This window comes from Phoxinus phoxinus (genome assembly GCF_949152265.1).
Source record: "Phoxinus phoxinus genome assembly, chromosome: 21".
NCBI classification, from domain to species: domain Eukaryota; kingdom Metazoa; phylum Chordata; class Actinopteri; order Cypriniformes; family Leuciscidae; genus Phoxinus; species Phoxinus phoxinus.
Window position 1 is genome coordinate 27,772,236 of NC_136896.1, and position 22,901 is coordinate 27,795,136.

The following is a 22,901-nucleotide window of genomic DNA, read 5'->3' on the forward strand; positions in this document are numbered from 1 at the left end:
CTGTTCTGTAAGACTCTTACAGGGGTGAAGATTAAGAGTATCATACAGTGATCTATATTTTCATCAGAATGTCTTAAAAGCCTGTTTTCTTGATATGACAATTAGGCGATCAGCCCAATTCTGGAACTCTGCAGGAAGTGCAGGTAAATGTGGTGGGGAATAAGGAGTGTGACTGCAGGTTTCAAAACCTCCCATTTTGGGACATAACAATCCCTCCGACAATGATCTGTGCTGGAGGAGAGACGGGCAGAGGAACATGTTATGTAAGTTACAACAGTTCCCACAACATTGTTGAATTCTTGATTGTGATTTATTGTGACACTTTCCAAGGGGTTTTCTTTAACATGCACGGCTATGAAGCAGATCCAGCGTGACCATATTGTACCTTAATATAACTTTATTGTAATTTAATATATTAAATAACACATGTACATGTATTATCTTTATTTAAGTTAAGCTTTCTTCAGACAACATCAGTTCCATGTTAAAATAAACATTTTAATAGTATGAATTCAATTATCTCTCTTTCATTTTTTAGGGAGATTCTGGTGGTCCATTACAGTGTAAGCAGGATTCTGTATGGATCTTAGCTGGTGTCACTATTTTGGGGATTTCTTGCTTCACTGGATTTGGTCCTGACGGTTATGCTAGAGTATCGGAATTCCAAAACTGGATCTTGGAGAATGTCAATGGATCAGACATTGGATTTGTGACTTTTAAATCTGATGGTGAAGATAAGGACAGCAGCTTCATGTGCAATGGAGAAGAGACAGGTAAGAGTGAAAACGGCTACGAAACCGGTTCTATATGTAAGTGAATGTAATAGCTAGCAGGAAATAAACATCAACAATACTTTTACAATATTTAGTAAACTCTGGAAGTGTTTATTTTATAAATACATTTGTAATATTAAAAGTTTATGCTAATATTAAAATAGTATTTTACGCACCTACTTTAGGTTCTGTTGATTAGTCTCCCTTGTGTATTTATGTCACAAGACGAAGAAGATGAATTTAGACAGGATACAATACGAAGTGACTTTAATAATATAACAAACACAGGAACAGACAGAAGGTTTAACAGTGCGTGTGTGAAACATGGGGTAAACACACACAACACGCAAACAGTGAACAGAGAGAAACTAAATACATGGTGGTGTATGACGAACTAAATGATGACCAGCTGTGATGAATGCAGGTCTCTGTGCTGTTTTGAAACAGCGATGAAAAATCTGAAATGGGGTGGGAGATGATACCTGATGCGCTGAAGTCAATCAGCCAGTCCTCAATCTCAATATCCACCAAAATGCCCTGGGCCACTGATGTCGCGGGCTCACTCCCCAGTCAGACTCACTGGGGGGCTCCTCTTCCGGGGCGAGAGTCCGCACTGGCCTCTTGTCCTGGGGGCACTGGGCTAGAAGGCGCCTCTTAGCGGTCTAACCCTAACCCTACCCCAGACCTAAACCTAACCATAACCGAACAGAGCTCTGTGCGTCTCATATTGACGCTAAAGGGTGCCATGTGCGTTGGATGTAGACGATTTGTCAAAAGCGTCAGTATATGACGCCCTAGGATGAGAATGCGTTGGGCTGACTCGTCGCGGTGGGTGGTATCTCACACGATTCCTCCGTGATCGCAGGTGTTAAAACGGGCTCTGGGTCCGGCTGTCACAGTGTCTGGTGGTTCCCTGGGTTTAACACTAGAGGTCTCAGTTTTCACGGTGTCTAGGCATTTTCACTACATTTCCCATAATCCTGTCTGTCACTGATTGTTCATTTCCTTCAGCTGTTTCTCGTCACCTTGTTTGCACTTGTGTGTATATATACCCTGTCTGTTTCAGTGTTTGTCACGGAGTCCTTGTATATTGTCCCCACACTTCCGTTCCTGTTGTTCGTGTTTTTCTTGTGTTCTTTGGATTGCCTGTTGATTTCAACCCTTGCCTGGACTGTTTGTGAGTACGGATTACCCTTATAATAAATACTGCAATTGGATCTTCTCGTCTTGTGTGTGTTCGTGACAGAAGGACTCCGTCACAAATAGATCCAGCGGTACGGATACGATCCGGTCGGTATGTGGATTCCGCGTGGCGAGATTTTCCCTCCGGGAAAGGATGAAGGATCCTCGATTTCTTTGTTGGCCTATTTTTCAATGTGTGCTAGAAGGAATGAGGAGACCATAGCCACCAGGTTCGTAGAGGAGACGGTAAATTCCCCAGAGATGGTGAGTTCGATGCCACCGAGACGCCATCATGGATGGAGGAGGAGGAGGAGACACAGCCCGTCTGCCCAGTCAGAGACTGTTCACGTCCCGTCTGCCCAGTCAGAGACTGTTCACGTCCCGTCTGCCCAGTCAGAGACTGTTCACGTCACGTCTGCCCAGTCAGAGTTGGTTCACGTCCCGTCTGCCCAGTCAGAGACTGTTCACGTCCCGTCTGCCCAGTCAGAGACTGTTCACGTCCCGTCTGCCCAGTCAGAGACTGGTCTGGCTCGGATCCTGGACATGCCAGTGTCTGCTGTTCCAGAGCCGGAGCCAGTGTCTGCTGTTCTGGAGCCGGACCCAGTGTCTGTTGTTCCAGAGCCAGAGCCAGTGTCTGCTGTTCCAGAGCCGGAGCCAGTGTCTGCTGTTCCAGAGCCGGAGCCAGTGTCTGTTCCTGAGTCGGGTCTGGTGGTTCCGATTCCGGTGGTCCGGAGACGGAAGAGGAGAAGGACCTCTTCAACGGACCGTCCGGTGGTTCCTAACCCAGAGACCATCCCAGAAGTGACTGCCATCCCTGACGCGCCGGTTAGGCATGCTGCTCTGCCGGCCCCGCCCAAGTTGCTCGCCCTGCCGGCCCCGCCCGAGCTGCTCGCCCTGCCGGCCCCGATCCAGTATCACGTCACGCCTGCCGAGCCTGTTCCTGAGCCGGTGTCCGTGTCTGTTCCTGAGCCGGTGCCCGTGTGTGTTCCTGAGCCGGTGCCCGTGTCTGTTCCTGAGCCGGTGCCCGTGTCTGTTCCTGAGCCGGTGCCCGTGTCTGTTCCTGAGCCGGTGCCCGTGTCTGTTCCTGAGCCGGTGCCCATGTCTGTTCCTGAGCCGGTGCCCATGTCTGTTCCAGTTCCTGAGCCGGTGGTGTCTGTGACTGTTCCTGAGCCAGGGTCTGTCTCTGTTCCGCCTTGGTCTTCACCGCCATGGCCGCCTGAGTGGTCGGCTTCACCCTGGTCGTCTCCGCCGTGGCCGCCCGAGGGGTCTTCTCCGCCGTGGTCGCCCGAGGAGTCTTCACCGCCGTGGCCGCCCGAGGAGTCTTCACCGCCGTGGCCATCCGAGGGGTCTTCACCGCCGTGGCCGCCCGAGGGGTCTTCTCCGCCGTGGCCGCCCGAGGAGTCTTCACCGCCGTGGCCATCCGAGGGGTCTTCACCGCCCTGGCCACCCGATGGACTGTCTGCTTCGCCCTGGCCGCCCGGTGGATTGTCTGTTTCGCTCTGGCTGTCGCTTAAGCCGTTCCCCCTTGTTCCTGTTCCCCTCCATGGACCTGGCCCCCCATCCCACCCCCTGATCCTCCACCTTTCCTCCTCCCGTCTGGACTCTTGTTTTGTTTGTTTCTTGTGGTCTTGGAGCGTCTGGTAGCCGCTCCGTAGAGGGGAGGTTATGTCACAGTGTCTGGTGGTTCCCTGGGTTTAACACTAGAGGTCTCAGTTTTCACGGTGTCTAGGCATTTTCACTACATTTCCCATAATCCTGTCTGTCACTAATTGTTCATTTCCTTCAGCTGTTTCTCGTCACCTTGTTTGCACTTGTGTGTATATATACCCTGTCTGTTTCAGTGTTTGTCACGGAGTCCTTGTATATTGTCCCCACACTTCCGTTCCTGTTGTTCGTGTTTATCTTGTGTTCTTTGGATTGCCTGTTGATTTCGACCCTTGCCTGGACTGTTTGTGAGTACGGATTACCCTTATAATAAATACTGCAATTAGATCTTCTCGTCTTGTGTGTGTTCGTGACACCGGCTGTGTTCTGGACCGGGGGTAGACACTCTCCGGACACCTGATGATAGCGTCCCTCCAGTTCAGTTAAGAGGTGTCTGGGAGGTCTACGGGGTGATGGAAATTAGCCCCGATCCAGAAAACTGACTTCAGGGTCTCGCCGTCAAAGGGGCTGGTGACGGCAAGACAACAGAAGTGTTCAGTGAAGGTGAAGAAATTGTGGCTCATCTGAGTCACAGCAGCACACGTTGTTGGATATTCCATTTTGGTCGGTCGATCTGTCACTAGACGAAGAAGATGAAGACGAAGGTAGACTGGATCCAATACGAAGTGGCTTTAATAACAAACACAGAAACAATGTGGAGCAGGAGCATGTTACCCTTGAGGATCACATGAGAGACTTGTTAAAACTGGCATTCGGATCACTCTCTCTCTGTGTGTTTTATTGGGCCAGCATATATGAGCAAACATAGGTATGCCTGACCGGAGATGGTCCTTGAGGGACTTTTAGTCTTTGTGGAGTGGGTGCTGGTGACTTGTGAATCTCCATCACTTTTGCAACCACCGTACATGACAAATTCTCCCAGAATTGTGTAGTAGCCAATTAACAGATCAAAATGGCATATTTCTGCCAGTTCATGCCACTTTTGAGTGTACAGTATATTCATTAGGTCCATAGACATGCTGTCAGAAGCTGAGACAAAGTGAAACGTAACAATATGGGACAATATGTTGTAAATCATTGTTGTTGTTTTTTATAGTTTCAGGCCTCTTCTACCCATTTGGAAATGGAGACATAAAGAATACCAATCAAGATAATGAAAGCTCTCCAATAGTATTCTTGGAAAAGCCCTTTGTATATTTTGGACATGTTTATCGACAGACCTATGTAAGCACATTGTCTTCATATAAATTATGTGTATGTATGTACAGTGCATTCAGAAGACCCCATACCCCACAGTAAAAAAAAAAAAATCAGATTTGTGCTTATTTATTTAAAAGAAAACACTTAAATATCACACTAGCATAGTATTCAGACCCTTAACTCAGTTGAAGCATCTCTGACAGTGGTTACAGCCTTTTTGAGTGTGATGCAACAAGCTTTGGATACCTGGATTTGTGTTTAAATGTTGTTATACTGTATAATAATAATAATAATAACATAATAATATTATTTAAAAAAAATCAGCTTTTATACAAATTATATGATGACTACATATTTTACAATCCAGCAATCCAACTGTCTCCATTGACTGCATTGCGAGAGGCTGCCTCCTTGTCATTTCTTGCTTCTAATTAAAGACAGAAAAATGCCTAAAAGCTGCTGTGTGACAAGGTGTACAGCAAACAGAAATACGTTTTTATTAGCTGTCGACCCCAAAAAACGAGTGTTTAAGGACATAAAAGTGGATACAAAGTCAATGGAGACGATTGTTTCCCCCCCCGGTCGGCGTGGTCTTCAGATTATGACGCGTTACGCTCTGTCTCTATAACGTAGCTATACGCAGTGGGGAAACTCCCTTTCCTCGATTTACTGAAGCTTATATGTAAAACGCATTTGCAGCTGCACAGCTTGCACATTGAGCGTCTGGCTCGCTCATAGGCTGTGCTGCAGCAACTGCACATCCAATGGCGTGGGCGCCTCCAAGGGGGCGTGGCCTTAGCCTATAATAGTCCCCCGAATTTGCCATTATAGCAGGTTTAACGACTGAAGCAACAACTCTCCAGGTTACTATAGTGCGGCCGGCTACTGACCGTCTGTGAGTCCAGGGACCACTCGCCTAGGGGAGTGTTGCCCCATGAGAGCATATCTGCACCCAGATTCTGAATGCTTTAATTTCCAGACAGTTGATATGTAAGCTCTGCTCCGTGCGTGACCAGAGGCAGGCTTGCCCTCGTGCAGCGCTCCCCAACCCAGGTTGGAAGCGTCTGTAAACACCACTTTCCTCCTGGAAACTATTCCCATGGTCACACCCTCTAGGTACCAGTTCTGAGCCCGCCAGGGAATCAGGGTTCTCAAACAACCGTGATTCACCATGATGCGCAGGCTGCCTGACTGCCATGCATGGGTTGGCACACGGCGTTTCAGCCAGTGCTGCAGCAGGCGCATGCGCAGTAATCCCATACGGAGTACTGATGATGCTGCTGCCATTAAACCGAGAAGTTTCTGAAATTTCTTTAGGGGCTCTCGTGTGAGCCGCGCTGTCATCGTCACAGTATCTAAAACTGTGCCCAGAAAGACCACGCTCTGGCTGGGGGTCAGTTTGCTCTTGCAAACATTGATTGTAAGATCCAGGCATTCCAAATGGCCGATAATAAAATCCCTGTGAGCTAGTAGCTCGATTCTCGACTGTGCCAGCACCAGACAGTCGTCGAGATAATTCAGCACGCACACTCCCTGATGTCTAATTCAGCACGCGCACTCCCTGATGCCTGGGGAGAAAGCGCTGCATCCATACACTTCGTGAATGTATGGGGCGCTAATGACAGACCGAACGGCAGAACGATCACCCTCGAAGGCGAATCTCAAGAATGGCCTGTGACGAGGGTTTATCTGAATATGAAAGTATGCATCTTTCAGATCCATTGTGACAAACCAATCCCCCGGGCGAACTTGCGCGAGGATGTGTTTGATAGTCAACATTTTGAAAGGCTGTCTCATGAGAGCCTTGTTCAAATGTCTCAAGTCTAGAATGGGTCTAAGACCGTCGTCTTTTTTCGGGATTAGAAAATAACGGCTGTAGAAACCTAAGTGTTTTAGCGCATATCGCCCCTTTTGCTAATGCATTCTCCACTTCGGCGCGAAGCACGTGACCCACGTTGTTTCTCACTGAAGTCTTGATAACCGCCTGAAACTTTGGGGGTCTGCAAGGGAATTGGAGTGAGTAGCCTCGCTTTATAGTGTTTATGACCCAACTCGACACATCGGGGATGGCTTGCCAGGCCAGCACCCATGTGGCTAGGGTTTGACACACTGATAGGGATGGGTCGCCTAACATATGGGGACCTATTACCCTTATAATGTGATGTGTGCACATACTGAGTGTTGGACTGACTGTACAAGCTTTCGCCTGGGGGGAAGTCAGTGTTACAACAGGGAAGGGGCCACCTAGTGAAGAGGGACCGTGAACCCATAAGTGATTGTGAAACATACTCTTTTTGTGCTTTATTTGGGTTGCCGTGAAAACGGCGTTTGTTTGTAGAGGCGCGCTCACTGCTGCGGGCCTGTTTACAATAATAAAATCCCCAGCCGCCTGAACTGAACAGGGAGCTGTGGGAAGTTTTGCAGGTCTTTTCGAGGGTGGTCCTCTCTCTTTACCCTTGGTGCTAGGACGACTTCGGCGGCACAGCATCAAGCACAACGCTGGTACACGGGCCCTGGCGCCGGGGCGTCGGGAAGCATTTCGCTGGGCATGGCTGACGGCGGGTATCAGCCACAGGGTGGGGCTGAGAGACCTGCTTCACCGCCTTGGCTGGATGAGGCGAAGACGGTGCTGGCTTGGGTCTGCTAGATGCTGAGCTCGAGCGCTTCGGCAAGAAGTGTCGCATGGCCTCTTCTGTGCCTCTGTGTACCTCTCGGAGAACCCCTTCACCGCCGGGCCGAAGAGGCCGGAGCTGGATACAGGGGTGTCGAGGAACCTCGTTCTGTCAGTGTCCTTAATCTCGGTGAGCACGACCAAGATCGCCATGTTCCTCCCGATGGCCTGTGCTGTAGCCTTGATAGCACGCAAGGCTAGGTCCGTGGTGCTTCGCAGATCGCGGAAGGCCTCAGGGTTCGCTGGGCCCTGTTTGCGAAGCTCAGTAAAACAGTCAGAGACGTGAAGTTGTCGCAGAAGGAGTAAAATCGACTATAATGGCGAAATCGGGGGACTATTATAGGCTAAGGCCACGCCCCCTTGGAGGGCTCTGACGTGTAATGACGTAGGGCTAGCTCATTGGTCGCACGTCAGAGGCGCCCACGCCATTGGATGTGCAGTTGCTGCAGCACAGCCTATGCAAATGCATTTTACATATAGGCTTTAGTAAATCGAGGAAAAGGAGTTTCCCACTGCGTATAGCTACGCAATACGAAGTGACCGTTCGAAAGGGAACAACCTTGACTTTTAAAGAGTTTCAGTCCTTATTTTATATTGCCAAATCTCTTTTATAATATTGTTTTATCTCTGCTTCAGGTTAATAATAATGGTCATTTGACATTCGATGAGCCTCTTTCAGAGCCGGTATCCAATTATTCACTGTCGCAAGCCAACAGAGACATCATTGCTCCACTGTGGACAAACATGGACAACACTGTCACTGGAAACATCTCCTATCGTCAGGTCACCAGAGGCGGACTCTTACTAGCAGCCTCAAACAACATAAACCAGTATTTTCCCAGTCTGAACTTCACTGCCTCATGGCTGCTCATTGCCACTTGGGATAAAGTACCGTACTTTAACTGCTCACAATCGGTAAGCTAGCTTATTTGTTAAAAGAAAAAGGTATTTTTAAATGTTCTTGTTCTAAGCATTATTCAAGTAATTTAATTAGAAATATTGATTTGCAGGTAAACCAATGTTAGGGCAGGGCCAACATAATTATCCAAACTGCTCCAAACCAAGATAACGTTTTACTATAGTTTAATACGCTTTGCTTTGCAAAATTTCACTGGTGGAACAGTCATTCCAATAGGAATCCATGCACTCGATCTTGAGTGAAGCTGCTCACGCAACAGAAAGCTGATTGGTTTGAAAATGACTTGTGTGTGAGCAGTGCATTTTACATTGTTACGCTACTGACAATGAACCTTATCTGTCGTTCCGAGAATAGGAAAATAGGAAAGCTGTTTATGAATATTTATAATGGGAAGATACATTGCTTTTAGTTTAAGGCACTGCAGAATTAATCAAGCATAAAGGCAGAATTACTCTCTTTCTATGAGCTAATAGGATAATTTTCTCTTTCTGTAAAAGAGTTCATCTTTTCAAGTTGTTTTGGTCTCTGGTGGCTCTCTGTCTTTTGTCATGATGAACTACGGGAATATCTCCTCTACGGATCAACGGTTTCAGGTTAGAAAGAATTAGAACTCAGGCACTAAAATAATATAGAGAACTTGTAAATAGTCTGTGCTGCAAAGCCTTTTTGATGATGATTGATTTTTGTTTACTCAGGCTGGCTATGGCACAATAGACTCAACAAATTATTCCTCAATCCCTGTGGCTGATGAGAATAAACTGTCCAACTCCAGTAATGTCAATGTCCCGGGACGCTGGGCATTCCGTGTTGATGGTGGACCTGAAGAGGGTAATGCTTTGAAAATCTTCATGATTAGTGTAATGAATTTAAAACCGCTGTAATCTGTTGGAATACCATTCATAAAATGTCCCGGATACATTTTGTACAGTTTCAATTTTGCACTAAAGCAAACTCTAAAGCATTTAAAATGGCAGGATATTTAATATTAAGATGTTCCTTTTTCAATTCCAGGAATTTTTTACCCGTATGGAGATGAGGATACAAAGAACCCTGCGGAGGATTTTGGAAGTTCTCCACTGATCAACTTGACTCAGCCATTTGTCTACTTTGGGCTTGTTTATAATCAACTATACGTAAGCAGCATTGTCACATTTATGACATTGTACACTATCTTAGTTTTATTGAAACAACATGAATAGCTTTATATTCCACATTAAGAATGTTACTTGAGTCCAGATGACTGAGCTTTCCCTGTTTTGGTCTCATAACAGGTGAATAACAAGGGGTACTTGACTTTTGAAGAACCGTTTTACCAGTGGTATCCGTATCATTTTCCTGCATACTCGACTAGAGACATCATCGCTCCGCTGTGGACAGACATTGACATTACACGCAAAGGAAACATCTCTTACCGACAAGTAACAGATGGTCATCTCTTGAATCGGGCCTCTAGAGACATAAACCAATATTACCCCAACTTGAACTTCTCTGCCTCGTGGGTTTTCATTGCAACGTGGGATAAAGTACCGTACTATGCATACAGGCGAACAGTAAGTCTGTTTAGTTAGATTGTAACAGACTGTTTGACTGTTTCAAGATTGTACCAATATGACAGCAGTTTCTTGCACAGAAGTGTGTTATAAAGAAACAGTGTTCTCTGTATTTATGTAGTAATTCCCTTTATCTTCCAGGAGTCGACCTTTCAAGTGGTTTTGGTGTCTGGCAAAAACATGTCATTCACACTCATGCATTATGGTAATATTGCCCCAGCCATACACCCTGTTAAGGTAAAGAAATTTGAAGAAGACACTGAAATTAAAATCTGTTTATTGTTTCTATCATTATAAGTGTTTGCTTGTCACTGAACTTTTCATCTTGTTATTTGATTGACAGTCCGGTTATGACACAAGTTATTCAACTGATTTCTTTACAATTCCTGTTTCTGACAACACAAACCTGTCATACACAAGCAATGTCAAAGTCATTGGTCGATGGGTATTTCAAACTGACACTACATCAGAAAACAATGGTACAGTACTTTAATAATTAAAAATACATGGCATTTATTGGATATCAAGTTTAATAGCTGTTAATTATTCGAAACGTAGAACAATTAATTGGTAAATTAATATTGTTGATAACTGTTGAAACAAAGTTACAAATAAATTAAAATGCTTTTCTGAAAAATAAACATGTTTGCTTTCAGGACTGTTCTATCCATTTAGGAATGGGCAAAAACTTCAACAGTATTATGGATTTGGATTATTTGGATTTCCGGTCAATCTCGATTTGCAGACACCATTTTCTTACCTCGGGTTCACATACAGTGATGTTTATGTGAGGACACTCATTAATGCAACTATGTTTTAACCTTTTTTTTTCCTTTTTTTTAGCAATTTATCACTTATACTAGCTACTAAGAGTATTTGTCTGTTTATTATCTGTTACTTTAAACTCTTTTAGGTTTACAAAGATGGATTTCTTACTTTCAAACGGCAATTGTTTCCATCAAGTCCCCGAACTCTTCCCGCTTACACAGATGTAGACATTGTTGCTCCACTATGGACAGATATTAACAGCAGTGACGTTTACTTCCAAGAAATCAGAGATGTCCGATTACTACAGCGAGCCACAAATGATATACGTCAATATTTTCCTCAAACTAATTTCACTGCAGACTCCGTTTTTGTTTGTACTTGGGATAAAGTGAGATATTATAACACTTCAGCACAGGTAAGATTGGTTTTCATTATTTGTTATCAGTTGTCTTGTGACTGTGATAATTTGATGTTGTGTTGTTGTTGTTGTTTTTTTCCAGAATTCCTCTTTTCAAGTACTGCTGATCTCTGGTTCTGGTTTGTCATTTATTATATTTAATTATGACAGTATTCCACAAACTGAGCATATTGCAGTGGTGAGAACGCTTTTCAAAGCCCTCTATTTTTATCTTAAAATGTACTAACTTTTGCAGTATAATCTTTTGCAAATATATTTGTAGAGATACAATAGAATTGTTTTACAGTAATGTGAGATTTTTTTCTTTGTAGAATTAGCTAAAGTTTCTTCTTATCCACAGACAATAATGTTTGTAATCATTATTTAGGCTGGATATGACACGATTGATTCAACCAGTTATTATACAATTCCTGTGTCTAACATCACTGACCTGACCCGCTCTACAAATGTCAATGTTACGGGCCGTTGGGCTTTTCGTGTCGACACTTTGCCAGCAAAACTTGGTAATAATGTTTTTCTCTTCTCCTGAACTTTATTAACTTTTAATCTTTGTATATTCTGCACCAAAGCCATAACATGTGATGAGCTGTTTTCCCCAGGTTTGTTTTATCCAACTGACTATCAGGTCTCTCAGAATCCCTGTCAAAGTACTGCAACCTCACCAGCTGTGCACTTGCAGTATCCTTTCTTCTACTTCGGGCGCAGATACCACAACATATATGTGAGATGTTATGTTAATCACATTACATTTTAAGTACATTGATGTATTACATTTACAAGTCATGTTGCTTCAGTTAAATCTTTATATCTTTTCTATAGGTCAACAATAATGGATATTTGACATTTGATGAACCATCTTATGAAAGACTCCCCAAGGCTTTCCCTGCCAACTCTACTAGAGACATTATTGCTCCACTCTGGGCAAAGTTTGACTGTAGTCTCAATGGAAGCATCTCCTACCGCTTGGTAACTCGAGGCCATATTCTGGACCGGGCGAGAAATGATGTCAAACAGTATTTCCCTCTGTTTGGGTTCTCAGTAAAGACAGTCCTCATTGCTACTTGGGAGAAAGTGCCCTACTTGAACAGCTCCTTGACGGTGTGTAGATTTAATGGTTACGATAACATTTTTAAACAAAGTTTAGTTTGAAAAGGATTCATTGTATACATCTAGCATAGTTTTGTTAAATGAGTTTTGTTGCAGACAATTGATAGCTGTGTTTTCTCATTGAAACTATTTTTTTTTTTTACCTGAAGGAATCCTCCTTCCAAGTCGTTCTAATCATTTGCAGGACTCTTTCCTTTGTCATAATGAACTACGGAAATATCTCCTCAACTGATCAACGTTTTCAGGTTGGACAGAATAAGAATCCTGTTACAAATTATATCTCAGATAATAATAATGGGTTGACTGGCCAATTAATTTTCTTTTATTATAATTTTTTTACTCAGGCTGGCTATGACACAATAAACTCAACTAATTATTTTTCAATTCCTGTGACTGATGAAAATAAACTCTCCAACTCCAGTAATATCAATGTGACGGGACGCTGGGTATTCCGTGTTGATGGTGGACCTCAGGAGGGTAACGTCACTGTTTAATAGAAAGAATTTGATATGAAATATAACATAAGAAAGAAAAATGTAGGCATTATAAAATTTCTTCCTTCTTCCTTAAAACACCCATTATGATACTATTGGGAATATTAGGAATGTTCTACCCATATGGAGATGTAGAGGATGAGAAAAACCCACAGTCGGATGATGGAAGTTCTCCACCGATCCCCTTGCTGCGGCAATTTGTGTACTTTGGTCATGTATATGACAAAATATTTGTAAGAAGCATTCATTAATAACATTCATTAATATGTATTCCACATAGATGATGTTACTTGAAAATCCAGATAACATATTTTGCTCCTGAAGGTGAATAATAACGGAGACCTGACCTTCGATGAGGCACTTTACCAGTGGTATCCCGATGATTTTCCTGCATACTCGACTAGAGACATCATCGCTCCACTGTGGACAGACATTAATAATAGTGGGAAAGGAAACATCTCTTACCGACAAGTAACAGATGGTCATCTCTTGAATCGGGCTTCAAAAGACATAAACCAATATTACCCCAACTTGAACTTCTCTGCCTCATGGGTTTTTATCGCTACATGGGATAAAGTACCGTACTTTGGAAGCAGAGAGACAGTGAGATTTTATTTTTATTTATCGTGCACATTTATTGCATAGTATTTTCCTTGAACTGAAATGTATGACATATCCAGAATGAAGCTTGTATTAATGAGGAACTTCTGGTCTCTTCCAGGAGTCGACCTTCCAAGTGGTTTTGATGTCTGGAAAGAACCTGTCGTTTACACTCATGCATTATGATGATATTACCTCCACCTATGCTGCAGAGGTAAAGCAGTGTGGAATATGTGGCAATAGTTTATGATCTTAGCTGTGTGTGTAATGTTTTTTTAACTCTTTGTGTTTTCTTCATTAACAGTCCGGCTATGACACAATTTGCTCTACCAATTTCTTCTCAATTCCTGTTTCTGACATCACAAACCTGCCATACACAAGCAATGTCAACGTCACGGGTAGATGGGTATTTCGTGTCGACAATTCATCAGAAAGAAAAGGTATATGTATATTACTGAAATGTACCATTCACCCAGTGGCGTAACGAGTCAACACCGGGCCCTTAAGCAGGATTATCAAGGCGGGCCCCCCTACTACAACACGTGATGACGCTACACGCACACACACACAAAAAAAAAAAATGGTGACGGCGCACCATAACACATTGTTACTGTTACTGTCACTGCTATATACACATAGGCCTAAGTCCAAATACATAAAAAATATGCTCACTTACATTATAGCTGCATTTTCCGGGCTTTCCTCTGTGCGAAGCTGTCAGGTCTAGTTACCTATGATCACGCGCGTGAACTCGACAATTGACTATGGACTTCGACCGAAAACAGGAACTACAGGTATTTGCGCTGGCTGATATAACATCATTTTTATTCATATCTTTCACATCTACTGCAGTCAGATTCACTCGTGAAGGAATCACTCAACATGGCTGGGCACTTGTATGACACATCAAGGATGATAAGAGAAATAAAAGCAGGTTTAAAATTAGACCCCATTCAAGTCGCAAATTTTAAAAAGAGGATAACACGGTGTAGGCAACACAGATTTTTGTCGTTGTTCTCTGTATTGACAGCACTCCAAATTTACTAAAAATTGAGCTCGTTAAAATTGACCGGAGTTCTCCTTTAAGATCCAGATAGCGCGCACGGGCATTCTCAATTGACAGCAAGTCCAGAGAGACGACTCTGTCCCATTGAGCTCCTGAGATAGCTTTTTATCAGTTTCAGATTAGAAAAAGAACGCTCTGACAAAAAATTTGACGACTCCATATCTGTCTCAAGTTCACCGGTTTTTACTGTTTTGCACGCAATGCGCATGTTCACCCGGGGATTCCCCAGTCCCAATTCGAAACAAATTACACCAAATTCATCATTGTTCGTTTCAAACATGTATTTAATGATCAGTCAAATATGTTGTTGTCATTATTTATTCAAATCAATAAGCAAAAAAATAAAATGCGATCAGACTATAAGTAGTTGTTAGAAATGAATTGACTCCAACAAAAGTGTCCCCCCAGTCTCTGTCTTTATTCAGGCAAATGAATAAACAATTCGTCCAGCGCTGGCGGAGAGAAGATTCTCTAAACTCAGACAATGGCTTAGCACAATATATAGAAGGAGTATAAGGGGAGTATTACCCCTTCAACCAATAAAACCATACATTACATCATATAGCATAGTTATATAACACATCCTAAATATGGTCAGTTTCCTGTCAAAACTCCGCACATGCATGTATACCCGAACGGGACCCTCCAATGCAAAAGAGTGGAGACCCTCAAACCAGCTTCTCCACTTGAACAGAGGGGGCCGGCTTAAATGCATAACAGATGTGACCATTACATTAACATAAAGGAATGCTGCTGCATATGCAGGTCTGAGAGCATGCAGGAATATAGGAATATAGAACAAATATTTCTAACAATGGCCCCTTTGATAGAGAATTATCATATAAGAGAATTATCATATCATATCAGTTTCTGCATGCTTATTCTTATACAATGAACATCCTTCAAACATTTCTTTCAAAGCATTAACACTTTACAGTTCTGTTCATCAAAGCATATTGAGAAGATACAAAAGTATTCATAGCACGATGAATCAAAATTCTGATAAATGGAATAATACAACAAATAATAAATGTAAGGATTAACAGTATAACCCCTATCGGGATCAAAGCAGATACAAGCATTTGTTTCCAACTTGTGATCCAATCACCGAACCCACCTCTGTCACTCACTTCTCTTCTTTCTAACTCTTGAGCAATTCTTGTCATGTTGTCTATCCCCTGGGAAATCATGTGACCATTTAAATCGTTTTCCGGAATGAAAGTACAGCAGGAAGCTCCAACAATAACACACACCCCTCCTCTTGCCGCAGTCAGCTGATCTAGGACCAACCTATTCTGTAGAGCAGTTAAGCGGAGTCCTCGAAGTTCCTCTTGGACAGCAGATAGTGTGTCCCTAGTAGTTTTAATAAATGAAATCAACTCATATCTTGTAACTTCTACTTCTATTTGAAGACTGGATATTCCAATTATTGGAAAAATACCTTCAAAGAATTTTTCCGTACCAGTCCAGAGTCGATGTTCTTTTGGTACTGGATTATCTCTACCCAGACTACTAACTGAACTGCGATCAGAGAGGGAGCGTGTGTTTCGTTGCTTCTTCATATCATTGGTTTTTGGTGATCTAATAATCATAGAATACTCTTCCAAAGTTACTAAAGCACATCGTCCACTCCAATTAAAAGGTAAGGTGGTATAGACCATATGTCCACACAACCAAAACCAATCTTGTACAGCTCTTGTTCCTTTTAAAGTTGGAACATACCTATGACAATTTTTACCCGAGTAAAGTTCACAATACTCAGCGCACAGTTCTTGAACTTCGGGAGTTGCCCATCCATAAGCAGTCATAGTGGATAGAGGGGCAGGAGATTGTTTCATACATTCTTCCGAGTTAAATTGTCCTTTTCCCGAAATACAACTCATACAACAGGGTTTGTTTCGTATTTCACAATGATAATATGTTCGATTACATTTACTCTCAGGAATTAAACCCATTTTCATAGTTCCTACTCTTCTTTCAAGACATATCAATGAGTCAGGAATTGAACCTACAGTTGCCACTTTAACATGTACTTGTACTGCAACAGTCATTGTCCTGTTACCACCACAACTCCATACTGCAGATGAGTTTTTGGGTGCAATCAATCCAGTTATACTAACGAATAAAGGACATTCCAATTCTTCATTCGTTGTTGGTGATCTAACACTTACGTGTGGTCCAGAAGCACTTTGTGGCATTTTTGTGCACACATAACAGTCACCTTTTTTTCCTCCGGCTTTAGCAGTGAAGTTAGCTAATCTCCACCACATATTAGTTGCAAACGCATGTGGCTCTTCTTCGTACTTCAGCCAAGTTTCATTACCACTGCTAATAAGGGCTTGTGTGTGCATAAGTACATTTGTCAGCACGAACAGGTACAAGATCAATTTTGCAGGCATGGCTGACTGGATTCAATGATAATTATTGCTGATTCTTAATTAGCAATTTCCTTTCCTCGTCTTCTTCCACGTTTCTTGGTCCTTCCGCTCAGTGCTGGATGTCCACTCTGCATAGGCTTATGCGTTCCCCAGGGATGGAGCTGCCTTCACTCTGCTAGCATGGATCCACTGCGGCTGGAAATCAGTCAGCACACCGGTCCTCGTCACAGCAATCACCGTGGCAGGCCCCAGATAATTTGGTTCCCCGAGTTTCGTGGGTTTCAGACACCGGATCAACACTGGTTGTCCTGGAACGAAAGGATGAGTCGGCTTTTCTGATGGAAGAGGGAGAGAGAGAGAAACATCACCATTTATGCCATTCAAAGTTCTAACTAGGGAATCCACGTAATCCGCGATGATCACCTCCGTGTCACCTGTGGAAAGATTGCCAGCGCGACCTCTGACCCAAGGGGTCGGGAAAGGTCTACCCATGAGAATTTCAAATGGAGACATTTTTGTGGTTGCTGATGGGGACATCCTTATTTCTGTTAATACGGCCGGCAACAAATCAACCCAATTTCGACCCGTATCTAGACACGCCTTATTGAGACGTTCTTTTATCGTCTTGTGGGTTCTTTCGACATTCGCTGATGACTGCGGAGCGTAGGGAATATGGAAATGCCAATTAATATTAAGCTCTTTAGCTAGTAATTGTGTGACTTTTGACGCAAACGGAGTTCCATTGTCACTTGCTATAACGGATGGAATGCCGAATCGCGGTATAATTTCTTTTGCAAGAACCTTTACTACCGTCTGCGCATTTTCTTTACCACACGGAAAAGCTTCAGGCCATTTAGTAAATCGATCAATAATCACGAGCAAGTATTTGTGATTCCCACATGGTGGCATGTGTGTAAAATCGATCTGCAAGTATTGGAAAGGAAGTTCAGGATGCGGAAGAGCGTCATGTCTGGTTGCCTTGTGCCTGTTTGTTTGTGCGCACACCAAACAAGCATCCAATATCAACAAAGTATTCCTTCGAACATTTGCTATGCAGTATGATTGATTCAAATTTTGTATCACTTTTTCTTTTGACACATGTGATACACCGTGATAATGTCTGCACAGCATTACAACGGCGGATGCTGGTAGTGCGATTCTACCTTGTTTATCTCGTAAAATACCAGATTGATCTGGTTTTACTTCATTGGCAGCCCAATGAGTCAAATCAGCTTGTGTAGGATTAGCTTGTAGTACTTTAATGTCCAAATCATTAATCAGTGATGAATTCATCATCGGCACTTCGGTGCTTTCTTCTTTTACATGCGGACTAAGTATTACATCTTTTGCGGCCCATTTCGCTACTTCATCTGCAAATCTGTTTCCTCTAGCCTCATTCGATTCACCGGTTGCGTGACCAGCTACTTTAATGACAGCAAGTTTCGATGGTTGCTGTGCTGCACTAATGAGCTCGGAAACAATATTATGGTGTGAAATTGGTTTTCCATCGGAGGTTTTGAAGTTTCTTTCCTCCCATAATTTAGCAAAATCATGGACTACGCCGTACGCATATTTGGAGTCAGTGTATATATTGATGCACTGACCTTTTGCCAATTGACAAGCTCTCGTTAAAGCTATCAACTCTGCTACTTGTGCTGATTTATATGGCAAAGAATACGCCTCAATTACACGATCAGGTAATTCAACAATAGCGTAACCACACAAGTATAAATTGTCATTTGGCTTGAAGCAGGATCCATCGATGTACCAATGTCTCCCCTCCTCCAGGACAGATGTAGACACATCTGGCCTGCAGGCAGTCGAGGTTTGGATTCTGGACAGGCAGTCGTGGTCGTCACTCTGAAATTCACCCTGTGTCAGCAACCTGTGCAAATGTACAGTAGGGCCATGAATAACAGAAGTTACTTTCAAAGTTAAATTAGCAGTAGCTAACAATATAGCCTCATAGCCTGAGCGGCGTTGGGCAGTCATGTGTTGAGTTGAAATGTTATGCATAATGGCTCCCACCTGATGAGAAGTGTGTACTGTGAGTGGATGTGATAAAACAACCCTTTCAGCGTCCTGTACCATGATTGCAGTCGCAGCCACTGCACGCAAACAGGCAGGGAGTCCCTTAGCCACAGAATCAAGGGTTTTAGATAGATAAGCTATAGGACGAAATGTACCCCCATGGTCTTGGGCCAGGATTGCGGCGGCCGTTCCCCCACCCTCGTGCACGTACAGATGGAAGTCTTTTGTGTAGCATGGGAGGCCAAGGGCAGGAGGCCTCAAAAGGGAGGATTTCAAATGTCTGAATGCTTGATCCATCTCAGTTGTCCATGTAATGTCCTCTTTATCACCCAGCGTAGCTTCTCGCAGGATTTTGTCATACATGGAGCAATTAGGCACCCATCCTCGACAGTAATTGACCAGTCCCAGAAAGCTTTGCATTTGCTTCCGTGTCGATGGATGCTTGAAACCAGCAATGGCTTTGACCCTGTCCGCAGACAGACAGACTTTGCCTTGTGATAGTTCATGGCCCAAGTAGGTGACTTTTCTTTTCACCCACTGGAGTTTCTCTTTAGATGCCTTGAAACCAGCCTCAGCTAGAATGTTGCAGACAATTGTGGAGGCAGCAGCACACATGTCCTCCGAGGCACCAGTGACTAATATGTCGTCAGCGTACAGGAGAAGACAGGTGTCAGGAGGTAGCTTGGCATCTTTCAGAGTCGCGTGCACGATCGCCGAGAAAACGGCCGGCGCGTCCTTTAACCCCTGAGGCAGTCTCGTCCACATGTATTGACAATTCTGAAAACAAAATGCAAACAGTGGCTGAGTCTCACGATCAACAGGAACACTGAAAAAGGCGGAGCTTAAATCAATGACAGAAAAGAATGTATGCTCTGAAGGGATAGAGTTAATTATAGTTTGTACATCTGGCACAATAGGAGCAAGTGGTTTTATCAAATCATTAATTTTTCTCAGGTCTTGCGTTAAACGCCAAGAACCATTTGCCTTCCTGATTGGATTAATTGGTGTGTTATAAGGTGAATGAGTGCGGACCAGAATGCCTTGAGCCAGTAATTGATCAATGAGGGGTTTAATTCCCTCCTCTTTTTCCTTTGAAAGCGGATATTGCTTTTGAAACACAGGCCTATTCGTTGTCAAATTGGCCTTGTAGGGTGGTACATCAATGAATCCTACGTCATCCTTGTGTCCCGCCCACAATTTGGGATTAACATCAGGTATTTCCTGTGTCAGCACAGTTGCAGGCAGATCGTTGAGGAGAGCACTTCCTGTGTCAGTCAAAATGGAAAAGGCTGCAGGAAACATAAGAGTCAGAGAATCAGCGTCAAATTCAAGTGTAATACCCAATTTATGCATCAGATCTCTACCTAGCAGGCAAAAAGGAGAATTTGGTATTATTGCAAAATCATGCATTTTGAACAATGACGGTATGTCATTAGAAGTAACCGGCAAAGTTGGTGTCATTTCACATTTCACGGGGACGTTATCGATTCCCACAGAGTTGATTTTCTTCCCCGTGATGGAGCCCGAGTACTTAACAGATGAGATTGAAGATATAGAAGCACCTGAATCGATCAAAAAGACATATGGTTTATGATCAACGTTTAATTCAATAAATGGCAAAACATTTGTTCTGTTAGGATAACTCATGGAAATCATTGAGAACTCAGGCTCGGTGATCTGTGGATAGCGTCATTGTTTCATCCATTCTGTGGCAAACTGCTGGCCAGAAGAGCGCAAGGTGGGGGCTTTTGGCCCATAGCCATCCGAGCGCCGGAACATCTGGTTCCTATTAGGCTGCTGCATCTCAGCTTTGCTCCTACAGAACCTGGCGATGTGCCCAGAACGGCCACAGCAATAACACTTTATAGGGTTTTTATTATTCGCTAACGGACGGTTTTGAACGGCGTTAACCTGAAGCATTGCTGGAATTTTTCCTCTGGAGGAATCAAAAGCTCCGGCAGAGGAAAGTTCCCGAAGTCTCCTACCCAGATCATCTATATTCATATTAGAAATGTTCGTTGTTGTAATTCTAATCAATTGTGCAGTTTCATTGTGCATGTTATTTAGAAACGTGTTCACAAACAACAGACAATTATCGTCATCAACAGGAATGGCAGACTCTTCGATCCAGGCACGCTTAAATCGATTAAAGAAAGCAACTGGACTCTCGCCAGCTCTTTGTTTAGTATTAGCTGCATGTGAAATGTCTTGTTTAGCAGACGACAACTTCAGCAAAAATGCAGTTAATTGTTTGAAAAAAAGTTTGAGCTTACCCGGACTGGCCCACGCCCATTCATTGAAGAATTCATCATCTTCATCATCTACCAATCTCAATTCGCGATAAGGTCTAGACAAATCAATCGGTTCTGAATCTTTTATCACAATGTTGCGAGCAGGCGGTGCGTCATTTTGCGGGTTTAACAGTTCCACTCCGTCAATTAGCTCCTCTTCTGTAATTTCGGCAGGCAAAGTTTTAGTCAGAATGAAGCGGTAATCTCGACCAGTCAATTGACTGTATGCTGTTAAACGTTTCAATACCGACACATAGTGATGAGGAGATCTAGCAGGGTCTGGTAATTCTTTGCAAATTGCCATCACTTCGGTGATGTTAAGAGCGTGGACTTTAAATCCATCTGATGTTTCCACGAAGGGAAAAGCAGTCGCCGTCTTTAAATCTGGATACAACTTATTCTTTACAGGTTTAGAGACTGCAGCAGTCTGTATGCTCTCGTATTGGGGAGGGAGCGGCATAGTCACAGAAGGCTGTTCTGCCTTTTTTTTTTCTTGTTCAGCCGGGTGCACACTCTGCTCTGTCTCAGGCCGTGCAGCCGGGGAAGCAGAAAGGTTTTTGTCAATATTTTTTGCCGGACCACGATTCCAATATGATTTCATGTCATTCCAAATTTTATAAGAATGTTTCATATATTCGTAATCCCAATTTGGATCTCCCCAATTTCCACAGACCATATCTTTTGCTGCGCGCAAATCGTCATCTTTAAATGAACCCTCACTGGGGAACGGAGACAATTGTGACTTGCCAGCCGTCCAACCCACTAAATTTGACAAATATGGTTCTACCAGAAAGACTCGGGAGATAAATTGATATAACAGCGTATATTTATTAACAGCCCAGCAAGCATGAATTTATAAAGTTCTTTGGCGTAGGCCCCGTCCTTAGAGAGCAATGCGAGGGTAGCGGAATCTGCATATCCTGCCTGAAGACGAAGGCAGGGGCGCAGCCGACCCCCCCTGGAGGTTAAGGAAGGGACCATCCTGGTGGTGGTGGGGAGGATGAAGGGGAAGGTGCCATCTGGGTGGTGGTTGGGGAGGATGGAGGTACTTGGCAGCGTCAGCATCTGCGAACTCAGACGAATGTAAGTACCGATCTTTTATACTGTGAGTGTTAGCACATGATTGGTTAGGAGAGAAGTAATACGTGGCACGCTGATTGAGTCTTCCTGGCAGAACCTACGCTGAAGCTGTCATTTCTGTGAAGAACGCTTGATTATTTCTAATCATAAAATCTTTTGGCGATTCATCGAATAATGGTGGACTAATTTTATTCCCCATTGTTAACACACAAAGATTTCTCTTCTAAATCAATTAAACTAAAACAACTTTCAAAATAGCCAAATAGAAAACAAAGAAAACAAATCTGGATTTTGCAGATTAATTGTGTTAGTACATTAGACAAAAAGGAGAGAGATAAAGAGACAGAGAAAAGAGAGAAAAAAAATTAAAAGTATTCATTCATAGCCCAAAAGACAGAGACTTCACATTGAAATAGGCTTTGCGAGAGAGAGAAAAAAAGTCTCAGCTCCAAATCTATTTTCTTCTTACGTCCCTATCGTAAGGATTTCACCAAACGGAGGAAAGTGATCAATTTCCCTACACGTTCTTCCCACATTTATTCAGAATGCGAGGATAACCATCCCGTAATGATTACGAGGTAACCAAAAAGAGGAGATCAAATCTCTTTTTGCGTTCTTCCCGTGTTTAGTTAAAAACACGAGGATACCTGAGTTTACCAAATATGGCAAAATCACGGCACTATAATTATCAAAAATATTTTCTCAACA

At 43.3% G+C, this 22,901-nt stretch overlaps 1 protein-coding gene across 1 annotated transcript in view; it reads left to right on the forward strand.

The window, feature by feature from the left end:
• The first annotated feature begins 108 nt into the window (after positions 1 to 108).
• LOC306989189 (uncharacterized protein) overlaps positions 109 to 22,901 on the forward strand; it is a 31,090-nt gene continuing 8,297 nt past the window's right edge. Inside the window, exons 1-22 of the mRNA XM_079594626.1 lie at positions 109 to 263; positions 539 to 773; positions 4,717 to 4,844; positions 8,128 to 8,406; positions 8,908 to 9,003; positions 9,106 to 9,238; positions 9,422 to 9,543; positions 9,682 to 9,960; positions 10,102 to 10,197; positions 10,304 to 10,439; positions 10,617 to 10,747; positions 10,874 to 11,143; positions 11,229 to 11,324; positions 11,514 to 11,649; positions 11,746 to 11,867; positions 11,966 to 12,244; positions 12,403 to 12,498; positions 12,598 to 12,730; positions 12,856 to 12,980; positions 13,072 to 13,350; positions 13,469 to 13,561; positions 13,652 to 13,787. Coding sequence (XP_079450752.1) covers positions 222 to 263; positions 539 to 773; positions 4,717 to 4,844; positions 8,128 to 8,406; positions 8,908 to 9,003; positions 9,106 to 9,238; positions 9,422 to 9,543; positions 9,682 to 9,960; positions 10,102 to 10,197; positions 10,304 to 10,439; positions 10,617 to 10,747; positions 10,874 to 11,143; positions 11,229 to 11,324; positions 11,514 to 11,649; positions 11,746 to 11,867; positions 11,966 to 12,244; positions 12,403 to 12,498; positions 12,598 to 12,730; positions 12,856 to 12,980; positions 13,072 to 13,350; positions 13,469 to 13,561; positions 13,652 to 13,787 — 3,442 coding nt within the window. The 5' untranslated portion in view covers positions 109 to 221. The remainder of the gene's footprint in view (positions 264 to 538; positions 774 to 4,716; positions 4,845 to 8,127; positions 8,407 to 8,907; positions 9,004 to 9,105; positions 9,239 to 9,421; positions 9,544 to 9,681; positions 9,961 to 10,101; positions 10,198 to 10,303; positions 10,440 to 10,616; positions 10,748 to 10,873; positions 11,144 to 11,228; positions 11,325 to 11,513; positions 11,650 to 11,745; positions 11,868 to 11,965; positions 12,245 to 12,402; positions 12,499 to 12,597; positions 12,731 to 12,855; positions 12,981 to 13,071; positions 13,351 to 13,468; positions 13,562 to 13,651; positions 13,788 to 22,901) is intronic.